Here is a 15603-nt window from a genome sequence, read left to right on the forward strand (position 1 = left end):
TTTTTAATCTATATCATGATAATATTGTTGTTCTCAAACAGGACTAGAACATAATCCAGGCAAGATAATAAACATTAGGGGACACATACTGGTATATACAGTATGTATTCTCCACGGTACCTGGGCTGCTGACTCACACCCCCATGCCAGGTTCTAAGCCACACACTTGTATTAAATAGCTATTAAATGCTACTAGCTGTTACCATAAATAAAACTCTTTATTTTTCCACACTTTGCAGCTATATAACATTATTTGTGTTTGCGCGTGGACAGTGCATTATTATTTGACAGTGTCAGTGGTATTCTGAAGTTCATGCTTCATTTTCTTGATACCGAAATACCTTAATACAGTTATGCATGCTGTCGGCGACCAGTACAAGGTAGTCTTGCCACGACGCCAGACCCCTGGGGCTACTGAGCCCCTCTGTTACTATACATCGGGCGGGTTTCTTGGCTGGGTAGTAGATAATGGAATGTTTCTGTCCCCAGTCTGCCACCAGGACCCCTCCTTCATTATCAACACAAACTCCCCATGGATTAAAGAGTGTAGGCCCAGGTGTATCCTTCAGCCCCAGAACCTTGAGTAGCTGTAAGTCCTCCCTTAGCACCTTTACACAGCAACCGCCGTCTAGACCTCTCTCTGAGACAGCCAGGAGCCCTTGGCTGTTGGAGCTAACGAGGTAGGGCTTGTTGAATCCGGTTACCAGTGTGCTCTCCTTCTGACGTCCAGTGCTGGTGTCCAGTGTAAGTGCGCAGATGGCTCCCAGTTTCATATCAGCTACTATGAACTCATCTCTGTGGTTGGCAGTAATGCCACGTGGAGTGCCCCAGTTTCTGGAAATTACTTGCAGGAGGCGCCCATGCTTGCTGTACACATCCACCGTGCGATCAGTGGAGTTGGTCAATGCGACCAGTCCCCGATTGCTCACAGCAACATCAAAGTAATTCTTTGCTTCAAGTGCAAACTGTTGGAGGATTTTACCTCCTACATCCATCACTTGGAGCCTCCTGTTTCCATAATCCACTACATAAACAGAACCAGTGTTTGTGGCATGTATGCCATGAGGCAGATTTAACTCTGCTCGGCCAGATCCAAATTTGCCAAATTGCTTAACAAGCTTGGTGACCCCATCACCATTTTCTAGAGGGCAGTCAGTGAGGTTAGACTCGCTCTTCCTTAAATACTTGGGAGGTGAAACTTGTTGAGATGACTTTGAAGTCTTCCTGTAGCACTGGGTGGGCTTAATGCGACTTCTAATTTCACGAAAGGTACTGGATGGTGTAGAGGTGGGCACACTCCTGGAGTTGGACCTAGAGCTTGATGTGCTGGACACAGAAGCCCTTCTCTCCTTTGCGGATGATGGCCTGATCGGCCTAGGAGGAGCAGGGTGTGGCCTTGCAATCCTCTCAATGTAAGGCATTGAAGATGACCGTGGTACGGGTTTCCAGGGTGAAGTGTGTTGCAACCTCTGATTTCTATTTTTAGATACAAGTCTATGCTTTTCACTCGCCAGAGTTTGCATTTGTTGTTTTGACTTTATTTCAGATTTCCCAGCTGCCCCAGTAATAACTGGATGTCTTTTTCTGGATTCTTTCGTGGGCAAATGAGGTGAGCGAGAAAATGTTCCTGACTTGACGTTGAGATCCTTATTTTTTGGAGACTCTATTATAAAGGTGTAGGACGAATTCACACTTTCGCTGGGAGAAACTGATCTTAGAGGAATGTTCAAAATGTCCTTACTTAGAGTGTCCGATCTATCATCAGACATTCGCATATAATCAACACCAAGTGGCATTTCATGTGTTAATTGTGGTGAACCACTTTCCAAGTTTTGCCTGTTTAAGTAAGATGTTAAAAGGTTGCTAGAACAATTGATTTGGTTTTGGGACTCCAATGACATCCAGCTAGTCATCTGGTCTCCAACATTGTATTTCTTAGCAGATGGGACCCGGCTGTCTCTGATAGCCACTTGTCGACACGCCTTTGGATCCCTTACACCATCTGTCTCTACTTCTTCCAAAGTGCTTTCTGAAGTCTCAGAATCGCCTTCACATACGTACGCTGCCGTTGCTCTAAACAGCGTATTGTGCTCAGATAAGGTGGTGGGGGCTTCATCATTGCTAAGGTGTGTCTGATCGCCCTTTACGGTCTTCTTCTTCTCACTTGTAGGACTGTTTGCTTTTGGCCCTTTTCTTGTGCTCTGGTTTTTTGACTTTAGTAGTTCCATGTTTTCATTTTTTAAGCTCTTCTTGTCAACATGGGAATGATGCTTTATGAGTGAGTCACATTCCCGGATTGTCTCTCTCGTTTCTCTCATCAAGTTTCTTCTTGATTCTTGGCTCCTTCTGGCTGTTGTGGTGTTTACGTGCAGGTAGGGAGATTTGGTCACTGGTGGTGACTCTTTAGGAAGTTGCCTGCTGAGTAGATGACATTGGTTAGGTGACTTATCGCCTTCTTCAGTCTGCACCATAGGTCCTGTACTACGCTGCTTACCCTGCCTAGTTGGATTATGTTTAATATCAGAGATCCAAATTTTGGTGGCTGTTCGAGGACTTAGAGCTGCATTGTCAGCTTCCATAACGGCTTGATCTATGGGAGAGACGCCCAAGGCCTGAGCAGCAATGTTTTCTTTCTTTTTTTCCATAGATGATGACTTTGAGCTGGAGCTGGAACACTGGTCACTGTCAGTCTCCAGTAGGATTTTTACTCCAAGAAATCCAAGATCACCCGGGTCGTGTGCTTTGTCCTCCCATGGTGGTCTTTCCTCACTCAGAAGAGTTGGGTTGCTTGTGTTTCTGCCCCAGGTGCAGTTTGCTCTGCTGTTCAGACAAGGGACTGAGAAGCCAAGAGATTGCTCCTTACACTGTATCTCCCCAAGTGTAGTGGTCAGGAGAGGCTGAGGGAGGAAATGCACCTTTCTTAAACTGATATTGATACTACTCTTTCCTGCAAAAATGTTAGATAACCTGAGCTGAATTTCCCTCATTACAGTTTCGCTGTCATTAGATGTCCCCAAAGCCTGCTTGAGCTGAGAAGAAACCACAGAGATCTCATGTACCATATTGTTAATTTTATGCACGCCACTTTGAAGGGCTAAGTCATTGTCCTGCTGGATGGAGGACAACAGATCTCGTAGCCTTCTGTGTTCCTCTTCCACATGGGTGAGGATGGTCTCTTCCTGTTTAAGGATGGAAAGTAAGGTCTCCTCAAATGATTTGGATACTCTCTCATGGTCTTTTGTCTGTTCAGCTTTAATCTGCTCCAGTTCCTGGCAAGTTCGAGCAAGGTTGTTAAGCAGAATGGTAAAGTCACTCATCTTCATTCACTGGAAGAACTCCATCTACTGTAGGTCTTCTTAGTGAGGTGAGAGACTATAAACAAAAAGAAACAACTATCGTTAGGGAAATACATTTATTACTTGGCCTCAGTTTCCAGCTTCCTTAGGTGGTATAGTGAGACTAGAGAAATGCTTCATGTTCTGCCAGAACCACACACTTTTCAGCAAGACCACAGTCATTTCACATCAAATGAGGACAGTTAAATCGCACTGTAATATTTATGGATTATAGAGTAAAGTGTGAGATGTTCTAGAAAGTGATGTATTCTCTAGTGTGAGGCATGCTCTAGTATGTGATGTATTATACAGCATAAGGCATGCTCTAGAATGTGTATTATACAGTGTGAGGCATGCTCTAGAATGTGATGTATTAGACAGTGTGAGATATGTTCTAGAATGTGATGTATTATACTGTGTGAGATATGTTCTAGAATGTGATGTATTATACAGTGTGAGACATGCTCTAGAATGTGATGTATTATACAGTGTGAGACATGCTCTAGAATGTGATGTATTATACAGTGTGAGACATGCTCTAGAATGTGATGTATTCTACAGTGTGAGACATGTTCTAGAATGTGATGTATTCTACAGTGTGAGGCATGCTCTAGAATGTGATGTATTATACAGTGTGAGACGTTCTAGAATGTGATGTATTATACAGTGTGAGACATGTTCTAGAATGTGATGTATTCTACAGTGTGAGGCATGCTCTAGAATGTGATGTATTATACAGTGTGAGGCATGCTCTAGAATGTGATGTATTATACAGTGTGAGGCATGCTCTAGAATGTGATGTATTATACAGTGTGAGACATGCTCTAGAATGTGATGTATTATACAGTGTGAGACATGTTCTAGAATGTGATGTATTCTACAGTGTGAGGCATGTTCTAGAATGTGATGTATTATACAGTGTGAGACATGTTCTAGAATGTGATGTATTCTACAGTGTGAGACATGTTCTAGAATGTGATGTATTCTACAGTGTGAGGCATGCTCTAGAATGTGATGTATTATACAGTGTGAGACATGCTCTAGAATGTGATTTATTATACAGTGTGAGACATGTTCTAGAATGTGATGTATTCTACAGTGTGAGGCATGTTCTAGAATGTGATGTATTATACAGTGTGAGACATGTTCTAGAATGTGATGTATTCTACAGTGTGAGACATGTTCTAGAATGTGATGTATTCTACAGTGTGAGACATGTTCTAGAATGTGATGTATTATACAGTGTGAGACATGTTCTAGAATGTGATGTATTATACAGTGTGAGACATGTTCTAGAATGTGATGTATTATACAGTGTGAGACATGTTCTAGAATGTGATGTATTCTACAGTGTGAGACATGCTCTAGAATGTGATGTATTCTACAGTGTGAGACATGTTCTAGAATTTGATGTATTATACAGTGTGAGACATGCTCTAGAATGTGATGTACAGTGCATCCGGAAAGTATTCACAACGCTTCAATTTTTCCACATTTTGTTATGTTACAGCCTTATTCCAAAATGGAATAAATTCATTTTTGTCCACAAAATTGTACACACAATACCCCATAATGACAATGTGTAAGAAGTTTTTTTGCGATTTTTGCAAATTTAATAAAAAAAAAAAAAAACAGAGAGAAATCACATGTAAATAAGTATTCACAGCCTTTGCCATGAAGCTCAAAATTTAGCTCAGGTGCATCCTGTTTCCACTGATCATCCTTGAGATGTTCCTACAGCTTAATTGGAGTCCACCTGTGGTAAATTCAGTTGATTGGACATGATTTTGAAAGGCAAACACCTGTCTATATAAGGTCCCACACTTGACAGTGCATGTCAGAGCACAAACCAATCATGAAGTCCAAGCAATTGGCTGTAGACCTCCGATGGCATGCGCAGCGGCCGCACTGCGCGTGCACAAGCCCCGGAGCAAGAGAGAAATTCTCTCGCTCCGTGGCTGACTACAAAAGGGGCGGATGTTGATCGACAGCTCGCCCCGTTTTGTAGGCGGTAGCAGGGGGGTGGCATCACAAACAGAGGCGTTCCCAAGCGAACACCTGCAATTTGTGGGCGGCCCCACTGACATCACCAGTGATGTCAGTGGGAGAGCTTCTGGCACTATTAGAGCCGGAAGCTATCTGGGGCTTGCGGCAGATGAGACCCTACCACAAGGGTCTCGTCGCAAGCCCCGATGGTCGCGATGGTCTTGACCATCGCGACCATCATCCTGGCCGCTCGCAATAGCTGTGGGTGCTCACCCACAACAAAATATGCCCTGATTCAGAGCGAGCGCTCTTTCAGAGCGTCTATCTCTGAATCAGGCCCTCAGCGTAGTGTTATAGGGCAAAGAGTGGAGTGTAATAGAGGTGTAGTGTTATAAAGCGTAGTGTTATAGATGCAATGTCATAGGGCACAGAGTTCAGTGTTATAGATGCAGTGTCATAGGGCACAGAGTGCAGTGTTATAGATGCAGTGTCATAGGGCACAGAGTGCAGTGTTATAGTGTGTCATAGAGGTAGATTATTATAGGGTGCAGTTTTATAGAGTGCAGTGTTATAGATGCAATGTCATAGGGCACAGAGTTCAGTGTTATAGATGCAGTGTCATAGGGCACAGAGTTCAGTGTTATAGATGCAGTGTCATAGGGCACAGAGTGCAGTGTTATAGATAGTGTGTCATAGAGGTAGATTATTATAGGGTGCAGTTTTATAGAGCGTAGTGTTATAGATGCAGTGTCATAGGGCACAGAGTGCAGTGTTATAGATGCAGTGTTATAGGGCACAGAGTGCAGTGTTATAGATGCAGTGTCATAGGGCACAGAGTGCAGTGTTCTAGATGCAGTGTCATAGGGCACAGAGTGCAGTGTTCTAGATGCAGTGTTATAGAGTGTCATAGGGCACAGAGTGCAGTGTTATAGATGCAGTGTCATAGTGCACAGAGTGCAGTGTAATAGAAGTGCAGTGTTATAGAGCGTAGTGTTATAGATGCAGTGTCATAGGGCACAGAGTGCAGTGTTATAGATGCAGTGTCATAGGGCAGAGTGCAGTGTTATAGATGCAGTGTCATAGGGCACAGAGTGCAGTGTAATAGAAGTGCAGTGTTATAGAGCGTAGTGTTATAGATGCAGTGTCATAGGGCACAGAGTGCAGTGTAATAGAAGTGCAGTGTTATAGAGCGTAGTGTTATAGATGCAGTGTCATAGGGCAGAGTGCAGTGTTATAGATGCAGTGTCATAGGGCAGAGTGCAGTGTTATAGATGCAGTGTCATAGGGCAGAGCGTAGTGTTATAGATGCAGTGTCATAGGGCAGAGTGCAGTGTTATAGATGCAGTGTTATAGGGCAGAGTGCAGTGTTATAGATGCAGTGTTATAGGGCACAGAGTGCAGTGTAATAGATGCAGTGTTATAGGGCACAGAGTGCAGTGTAATAGAGGTGTAGTGTTATAGAGTCAGTGTAATAGGGCACAGAGTGCAGTATAATAGAGGTGCAGTGTCATACGGCACAGTGCTGTGGAGTGTAATAGTGATGCAGTGTTGCAGAGCGCAGTGTTATAGAGCGTAATGTGCAGTGTGTTTTAGTAGCGTCTCCTGTTTTTACCAAATAACAACATGTGGGGGAACCGCTCATCATCCTGGTCTATAGAACAGTGACAGCAGGACGGGTGTAAGAGGATCCTGTAGGGTGATTTATTATACATGAGAAAAAGAAGGAGCTATCACTGAGATGATCACAGAAGTGCTGACGTCACAACCTGCGCCAATCTCAGCGTCTTTGCTTTTATTTGTCTCTGGCACTGCAATACTAAAATAGATCATCCTGTTCCACTATGTAAAGAGATTTCAGCGCTGCCACAGGTAAATCTTACTGCACACGGACGTTACGTCCCACTTTCTCACTGCACACGGACCTTACGTCCCACTATCTCACTGCACACGGACGTTACGTCCCACTATCTCACTGCACACGGACGTTACGTCCCACTATCTCACTGCACACGGAGCTTACGTCCCACTATCTCACTGCACACGGAGCTTACGTCCCACTTTCTCACTGCACACGGACCTTACGTCCCACTATCTCACTGCACACGGACGTTACGTCCCACTATCTCACTGCACACGGACGTTACGTCCCACTATCTCACTGCACACGGACGTTACGTCCCACTATCTCACTGCACACGGAGCTTACGTCACACTACGCCGCTTATCTCACTGCACACGGAGCTTACGTCACACTACGCCGCTTATCTCACTACACACGGACCTTACGTCCCACTACGCCGCTTATCTCACTACATACGGACCTTACATCACACTACATCACTTATTTTACTGCACACGGACCTTACGTCACACTACGCCGCTTATCTCACTACACGGACCTTACGTCACACTGCGCCGCTTATCTCACTGCACACAGACCTTACGTCAAACTACATCACTTATCTCACTGCACACGGACCTTACGTCACACTACATCACTTATCTCACTACACTCGGACCTTACGTCACACTACGCTGCTTATCTCACTACACACGGACCTTACGTCACACTACGCTGCTTATCTCACTACACACGGACCTTACGTCACACTACGCCACTTATCTCATTGCACACAGACCTTACATCACACTACATCACTTATTTTACTGCACACGGACCTTACGTCACACTACGCTGCTTATCTCACTGCACACGGACATTACGTCACACTACATCACTTATCTCACTGCACACGGACCTTACGTCACACTACGCCACTTATCTCACTGCACACGGACCTTACGTCACACTACATCACTTATCTCACTGCACACGGAGCTTACGTCACACAACACCGATTATCTCACTGCACACGGACCTTACGTCCCACTACGCCGCTTATCTCACTACACATGGACCTTACGTCACACTACATCACTTATTTGACTGCACACGGACCTTACTTCACACTACGCCGCTTATCTCACTGAACACGGACCTTACGTCGCACTACATCACTTATCTCACTACACACAGACCTTACGTCACACTACACCACTTATCTCACTACACACGGACCTTAAGTCACACTACATCACTTACCTCACTACACACGGACCTTACGTCACACTACGCTGCTTATCTCACTGCACACGGACCTTACGTCACACTACGCTGCTTATCTCACTGCACACGGACCTTACGTCCCACTTTCTCACTGCACACGGACGTTACGTCCCACTTTCTCACTGCACACGGACCTTACGTCCCACTTTCTCACTGCACACGGACCTTACGTCCCACTTTCTCACTGCACACGGACCTTACGTCCCACTTTCTCACTGCACACGGACCTTACGTCCCACTTTCTCACTGCACACGGACCTTACGTCCCACTATCTCACTGCACACGGACGTTACGTCCCACTATCTCACTGCACACGGACCTTACGTCCCACTTTCTCACTGCACACGGACCTTACGTCCCACTTTCTCACTGCACACGGACCTTACGTCCCACTTTCTCACTGCACACGGACCTTACGTCCCACTTTCTCACTGCACACTGACCTTACGTCCCACTTTCTCACTGCACACTGACCTTATGTCCCACTTTCTCACTGCACACTGACCTTACGTCCCACTTTCTCACTGCACACGGACCTTATGTCCCACTTTCTCACTGCACACGGACGTTACGTCCCACTATCTCACTGCACACGGACGTTACGTCCCACTATCTCACTGCACACGGACGTTACGTCCCACTATCTCACTGCACACTGACGTTACGTCCCACTATCTCACTGCACACGGACGTTACGTCCCACTTTCTCACTGCACACGGACCTTACGTCACACTACATCACTTATCTCACTACACTCGGACCTTACGTCACACTGCGCCGCTTATCTCACTGCACACGGACCTTACTTCACACTACATCGCTTATCTCACTGCACACGGACCTTATGTCACACTACGCCGCTTATCTCACTACACTCGGACCTTACGTCACACTACGCTGCTTATCTCACTACACACGGACCTTACGTCACACTACATCACTTATTTTACTGCACACGGACCTTACGTCACACTACATCACTTATCTCACTGCACACGGACCTTACGTCAAACTACGCCACTTATCTCACTGCACACGGACCTTACGTCACACTACATCACTTATCTCACTGCACACGGAGCTTACGTCACACAACACCGATTATCTCACTGCACACAGACCTTACGTCACACTACATCACTTATCTCACTACACACAGACCTTACGTCACACTACATCACTTATCTCACTACACACGGACCTTACGTCACACTACGCTGCTTATCTCACTGCACACGGACATTACGTCACACTACGCTGCTTATCTCACTGCACACGGACGTTACGTCCCACTTTCTCACTGTACACGGACGTTACGTCCCACTTTCTCACTGCACACGAACCTTACGTCCCACTTTCTCACTGCACACGGACCTTACGTCCCACTATGCCGCTTATCTCACTACACACGGACCTTACGCCACACTACATCACTTATCTCACTGCACACGGACGTTACGTCACACCTTCTCCCTGCGCACGGACGTTACGTCCCACTTTTTCACTGCACACGGACCTTACGTCCCACTTTCTCACTGCACACTGACCTTACGTCCCACTTTCTCACTGCACACGGACCTTATGTCACACTTTCTCACTGCACACGGATGTTACGTCCCACTTTCTCACTGCACACGGACCTTACGTCCCACTATCTCACTGCACACGGACGTTACGTCCCACTATCTCACTGCACACGGACGTTACGTCCCACTATCTCACTGCACACTGACGTTACGTCCCACTTTCTCACTGCACACGGACGTTACGTCCCACTTTCTCACTGCACACGGACCTTACGTCACACTACATCACTTATCTCACTACACTCGGACCTTACGTCACACTACGCCGCTTATCTCACTGCACACGGACCTTACTTCACACTACATCGCTTATCTCACTGCACACGGACCTCACGTCACACTACGCTGCTTATCTCACTACACACGGACCTTACGTCACACTACATCACTTATTTTACTGCACACGGACCTTACGTCACACTAAGCCAGTTATCTCACTGCACACGGACCTTACGTCACACTACGCCGCTTACCTCACTGCACACGGACCTTACGTCACACTATCTCACTGCACACGGACCTTACGTCCCAATATCTCACTGCACACGGACGTTATGTCCCACTTTCTCACTGCACACGGACCTTACGTCCCACTTTCTCACTGCACACGGACCTTACGTCCCACTTTCTCACTGCACACGGACCTTACGTCCCACTATCTCACTGCACACGGAACTTACGTCCCACTATCTCACTGCACACGGATGTTACGTCCCACTTTCTCACTGCACACGGACGTTACGTCCCACTATCTCACTGCACACGGACGTTACGTCCCACTATCTCACTGCACACGGACGTTACGTCCCACTATCTCACTGCACACTGACGTTACGTCCCACTATCTCACTGCACACGGACGTTACGTCCCACTTTCTCACTGCACACGGACCTTACGTCACACTACATCACTTATCTCACTACACTCGGACCTTACGTCACACTACGCCGCTTATCTCACTGCACACGGACCTCACGTCACACTACGCCGCTTATCTCACTGCAAACGGACCTTTCGTCACTCTACGCCTCTTATCTCACTGCACACGGACCTTACGTCACACTAAGCCAGTTATCTCACTGCACACGGACCTTACGTCACACTACGCCAGTTATCTCACTGCACACGGACCTTATGTCACACTACGCCGCTTACCTCACTGCACACGGACCTTACGTCACACTATGCCTCTTATCTCACTACACACGGACCTTACATCACTCTACGCCGCTTATCTCACTGCACACGGACCGTACATCACACTACGCCGCTTATCTCACTCCACACGGACCTTACGTCACACTATGCCACTTATCTCACTACACACGGACCTTACGTCACACTACTCCGCTTATCTCACTACACACGGACCTTACGTCACACTACGCCGCATATCTCACTGCACACGGACCTTACTTCACACTACGCTGCTTATCTCACTACACACGGACCTTACGTCACACTACATCACTTATCTTACTGCACACAGACCTTACGTCACACTACGCCGCTTATCTCACTACACACGGACCTTACGTAACACTACGCCGCTTATCTCACTGCACACGGACCTTATGTCACACTACATCACTTATCTCACTGCACACGGACCTTTCGTCACACTACGCTGCTTATCTCACTGCACACGGACCTTACGTCACACTACATCACTTATCTTACTGCACACAGACCTTATGTCACACTACGCCGCATATCTCACTGCACTCGGACCTTACGTAACACTACGCCGCTTATCTCACTGCACACGCACCTTACGTAACACTACACCGCTTATCTCACTGCACACGGACCTTACGTCACACTACATCACTTATCTCACTGCACACGGACCTTACGTCACACTACGCCGCTTATCTCACTACACACGCACCTTACGTAACACTACACCGCTTATCTCACTGCACACGCACCTTACGTAACACTACATCACTTATCTCACTACACACGGACCTTACGTCACACTACGCCGCTTATCTCACTGCACACGGACCTTACGTCACACTACGCCGCTTATCTCACTGCACACGGACCTTACGTCACACTACATCACTTATCTTACTGCACATGGACCTTACGTCACACTACGCCGCTTATCTCACTACACACGGACCTTACGTCCCACTACATCACTTATCTCACTGCACACGGACCTTACGTCACACTACATCACTTATCTCACTGCGGCCCCATCTAATACATTACACATAGATGCAATTCCACGTACATCTCAAACTGCGTCCAGCTCTGCAATAGTATCACGTGTACCAGCAATATAACCACAGAGTGATAGCAGCAAAGATAAGTTACCCAACGTAATGCAGTAATAAAGTGTCTGGACAATATTATTAATAGATAAATGCAAAAGTTGCATTTACCATTAAATACAGACAAACACGTAACAGCACATATTCCAATCTATGTACAGTCATATCGGTTTCCCTACATTAAATAGGAAAATTCTTATGTGACGTATTTTACACAAACTGGATGAAAACATAAATGTAACTCTATGATCCCCATTCTGGGAATTGCAGGAAACGTTCCCAGCCTGCTTGGGGGCACTCCAGGTGGGATCCTAAAATCGGGTGTTTTCTTGTGCTGATCAGAGAGATAAATAGTATCCCCGGGTATTAGTAGGGTCTCACGCCTATGGTGCTGCAATACGGCTGCAAGAATGACTTTCAGGAGCTTGTGTCCAATGGCAAACACCATTATTAGGTGCGTTGGTTGTTGCAGCCAATGGGTCACTTTCCACAGAATTCACCGAAGAGGGATCCAAAGGCTTCGTCTATGTCAGAGGTCCCTTAGCAATGGGTGCACATTTCAGCTGCCGGGTCAGAAACCCTGAGGTGACAGCATCGCTGGAACTAGTTATCGCTGTTACCGCAAGATAATCTTGTTACAGAGCAGGGAAGTAAGCGGCATATATCATGGCATTCTGCCTCTTACCCTCAGTGAGATGTATGGCTCCTTCCACTGCAGTACCAGGGACTGAGCAGGGGTATAACTCTGCTACAGAACTTAGAGGGGGTGAGATGTCTAGAACACATGAAGTGTCAGCTATTGGGCACTAATATTAATGTTCTGTGGAATGTGTGATAGAGACTACAGACTGTGTGAGGTGATGAGCAATATGGTGGCGTTCTATAAATACATAATATATTCATAATACTCCCCCCCTGCTCCCAATACATTATGTAGGCACAAGTGATTGGACACCCCCGCAAAAGAGAAATGGTCCCATGCATATAATAGCACACGAGTTCCAAATAGCCACTAATGTGGTGGTTCACTTAGCAGAGAGGCCCGTGCACTTGGTAGGGGGGCCCGTGCACTTGGCAGGGGGGCCCGTGCACTTTGTAGGTGCACTTGGTAGGGGGGCCCGTGCACTTGGTAGGGGGGCCCGTGCACTTGGTAGGGAAGCCCATGGACTCGCAGGTCTACTGAAACAATGAATGTTTTTAGGGCTACAATACCACCTGTCATGTTTCCAGGGTGACGCTGGACTGGTTTACAGAAAATTTGGTAACTCAGACAGACTGGCAGCTCAGAGTCCAGATCTTAACACCACTGAGAACCTCTGGGATGAATTGGAGCGATGGGTGCATTCTAGGCTGACTCACCCTCCTTTCACTCTCCTGTACATATACCTGATATCATGTAGAGATCTCATTGTAACCCCCCTTCCCTCCTCTCACTCACCTGTACATATACCTGAGAACATGTAGAGATCTCACTGTACGGTATCTCTCTTCCCTCCTGTCACTCACCTGTACATATACCTGAGAATAAGAACATGTAGAGATCTCAGTGTAATCCCCCTTCCCTCCTGTCACTCACCTGTACATATACCTGAGAACATGTAGAGATCTCAGTGTAATCCCCCTTCCCTCCTGTCACTCACCTGTACATATACCTGATAACATGTAAGATCACAGTGTAATCCCCCTTCCCTCCTGTCACTCACCTGTACATATACCTGATAACATGTAAAATCACAGTGTAATCCCCCTTCTCTCCTGTCACTCACCTGTACATATACCTGAGAATAAGAACATGTAGAGATCTCAGTGTAATCCCCCTTCCCTCCTGTCTCTCACCTGTACATATACCTGAGAACATGTAAGAACCACAGTGTAATCCCCCTTCCCTCCTGTCACTCACCTGTGCATACACCTGATAACATGTAAGATCACAGTGTAATCCTCCTTCCCTCCTGTCACTCACCTGTACATATACCTAATAACATGTAAGATCACAGTGTAATCCCCCTTCCCTCCTGTCACTCACCTGTACATATACCTGATAACATGTAAGAAGCACAATGTAATCCCCCTTCCCTCCTGTCACTCACCTGTACATATACCTGAGAACATGTAGAGATCTCAGTGTAATCCCCCTTCTCTCCTGTCACTCACCTGTACATATACCTAATAACATGTAAGATCACAGTGTAATCCTCCTTCCCTCCTGTCACTCACCTGTACATATACCTGAGAATAAGAACATGTAGAGATCTCAGTGTAATCCCCCTTCCCTCCTGTCTCTCACCTGTACATATACCTGAGAACATGTAAGAACCACAGTGTAATCCCCCTTCCCTCCTGTCACTCACCTGTGCATACACCTGAGAATAAGAACATGTAGAGATCTCAGTGTAATCCCCCTTCCCTCCTGTCACTCACCTGTGCATACACCTGATAACATGTAAGAACCACAGTGTAATCCCCCTTCCCTCCTGTCACTCACCTGTGCATACACCTGAGAATAAGAACATGTAGAGATCTCAGTGTAATCCCCCTTCCCTCCTGTCACTCACCTGTGCATACACCTGATAACATGTAAGAACCACAGTGTAATCCCCCTTCCCTCCTGTCACTCACCTGTGCATACACCTGAGAATAAGAACATGTAGAGATCTCAGTGTAATCCCCCTTCCCTCCTGTCACTCACCTGTACATATACCTGATAACATGTAAGAACCACAGTGTAATCCCCCATCCCTCCTGTCACTCACCTGTGCATACACCTGATAACATGTAAGAACCACAGTGTAATCCCCCATCCCTCCTGTCACTCACCTGTGCATATACCTGATAACATGTAAGATCACAGTGTAATCCTCCTTCCCTCCTGTCACTCACCTGTACATATACCTAATAACATGTAAGATCACAGTGTAATCCCCCTTCCCTCCTGTCCCTCACCTGTGAATATACCTGATAACATGCAAGAACCACAGTGTAATCCCCCTTCCCTCCTGTCACTCACCTGTACATATACCTAATAACATGTAAGATCACAGTGTAATCCCCCTTCTCTCCTGTCACTCACCTGTACATATACCTGATAACATGTAAGATCACAGTGTAATCCCCCTTCCCTCCTGTCACTCACCTGTGCATACACCTGATAACATGTAAGAACCACAGTGTAATCCCCCATCCCTCCTGTCACTCACCTGTGAATATACCTGATAACAAGTAAGATCACAGTGTAATCCCCCTTCCCTCCTGTCACTCACCTGTGTATATACCTGAGAACA

The 15603-nt window shown here is 46.4% G+C and overlaps 1 protein-coding gene across 1 annotated transcript; it reads right to left on the reverse strand.

Annotated features, from left to right (window-relative positions):
• Positions 1–223: 223 nt before the first annotated feature.
• On the reverse strand, positions 224–15546 carry LOC148479133 (uncharacterized). Its single transcript, XM_088454922.1, has 2 exons — positions 15520–15546; positions 224–3372 (listed from the first exon to the last, which is right to left on the reverse strand). The coding sequence occupies exon 2, from the start codon at positions 3321–3323 to the stop codon at positions 312–314; it is 3012 nt and encodes a 1003-aa protein (XP_088311048.1). The 5' UTR covers positions 3324–3372; positions 15520–15546; the 3' UTR covers positions 224–311.
• Between the last annotated feature and the right edge of the window lie 57 nt (positions 15547–15603).

This window comes from Taudactylus pleione, unplaced genomic scaffold (assembly GCF_031769625.1).
Source record: "Taudactylus pleione unplaced genomic scaffold, aTauple2 ptg000635l, whole genome shotgun sequence".
Classification (NCBI taxonomy): Eukaryota; Metazoa; Chordata; class Amphibia; order Anura; family Myobatrachidae; genus Taudactylus; species Taudactylus pleione.

What these genes read in the sequence shown, in the direction of transcription:
- LOC148479133 (XM_088454922.1), bottom strand. Translation starts at nt 3,323, where the DNA reads ATGAAGATGAGTGACTTTACCATTCTGCTTAACAACCTTGCTCGAACT.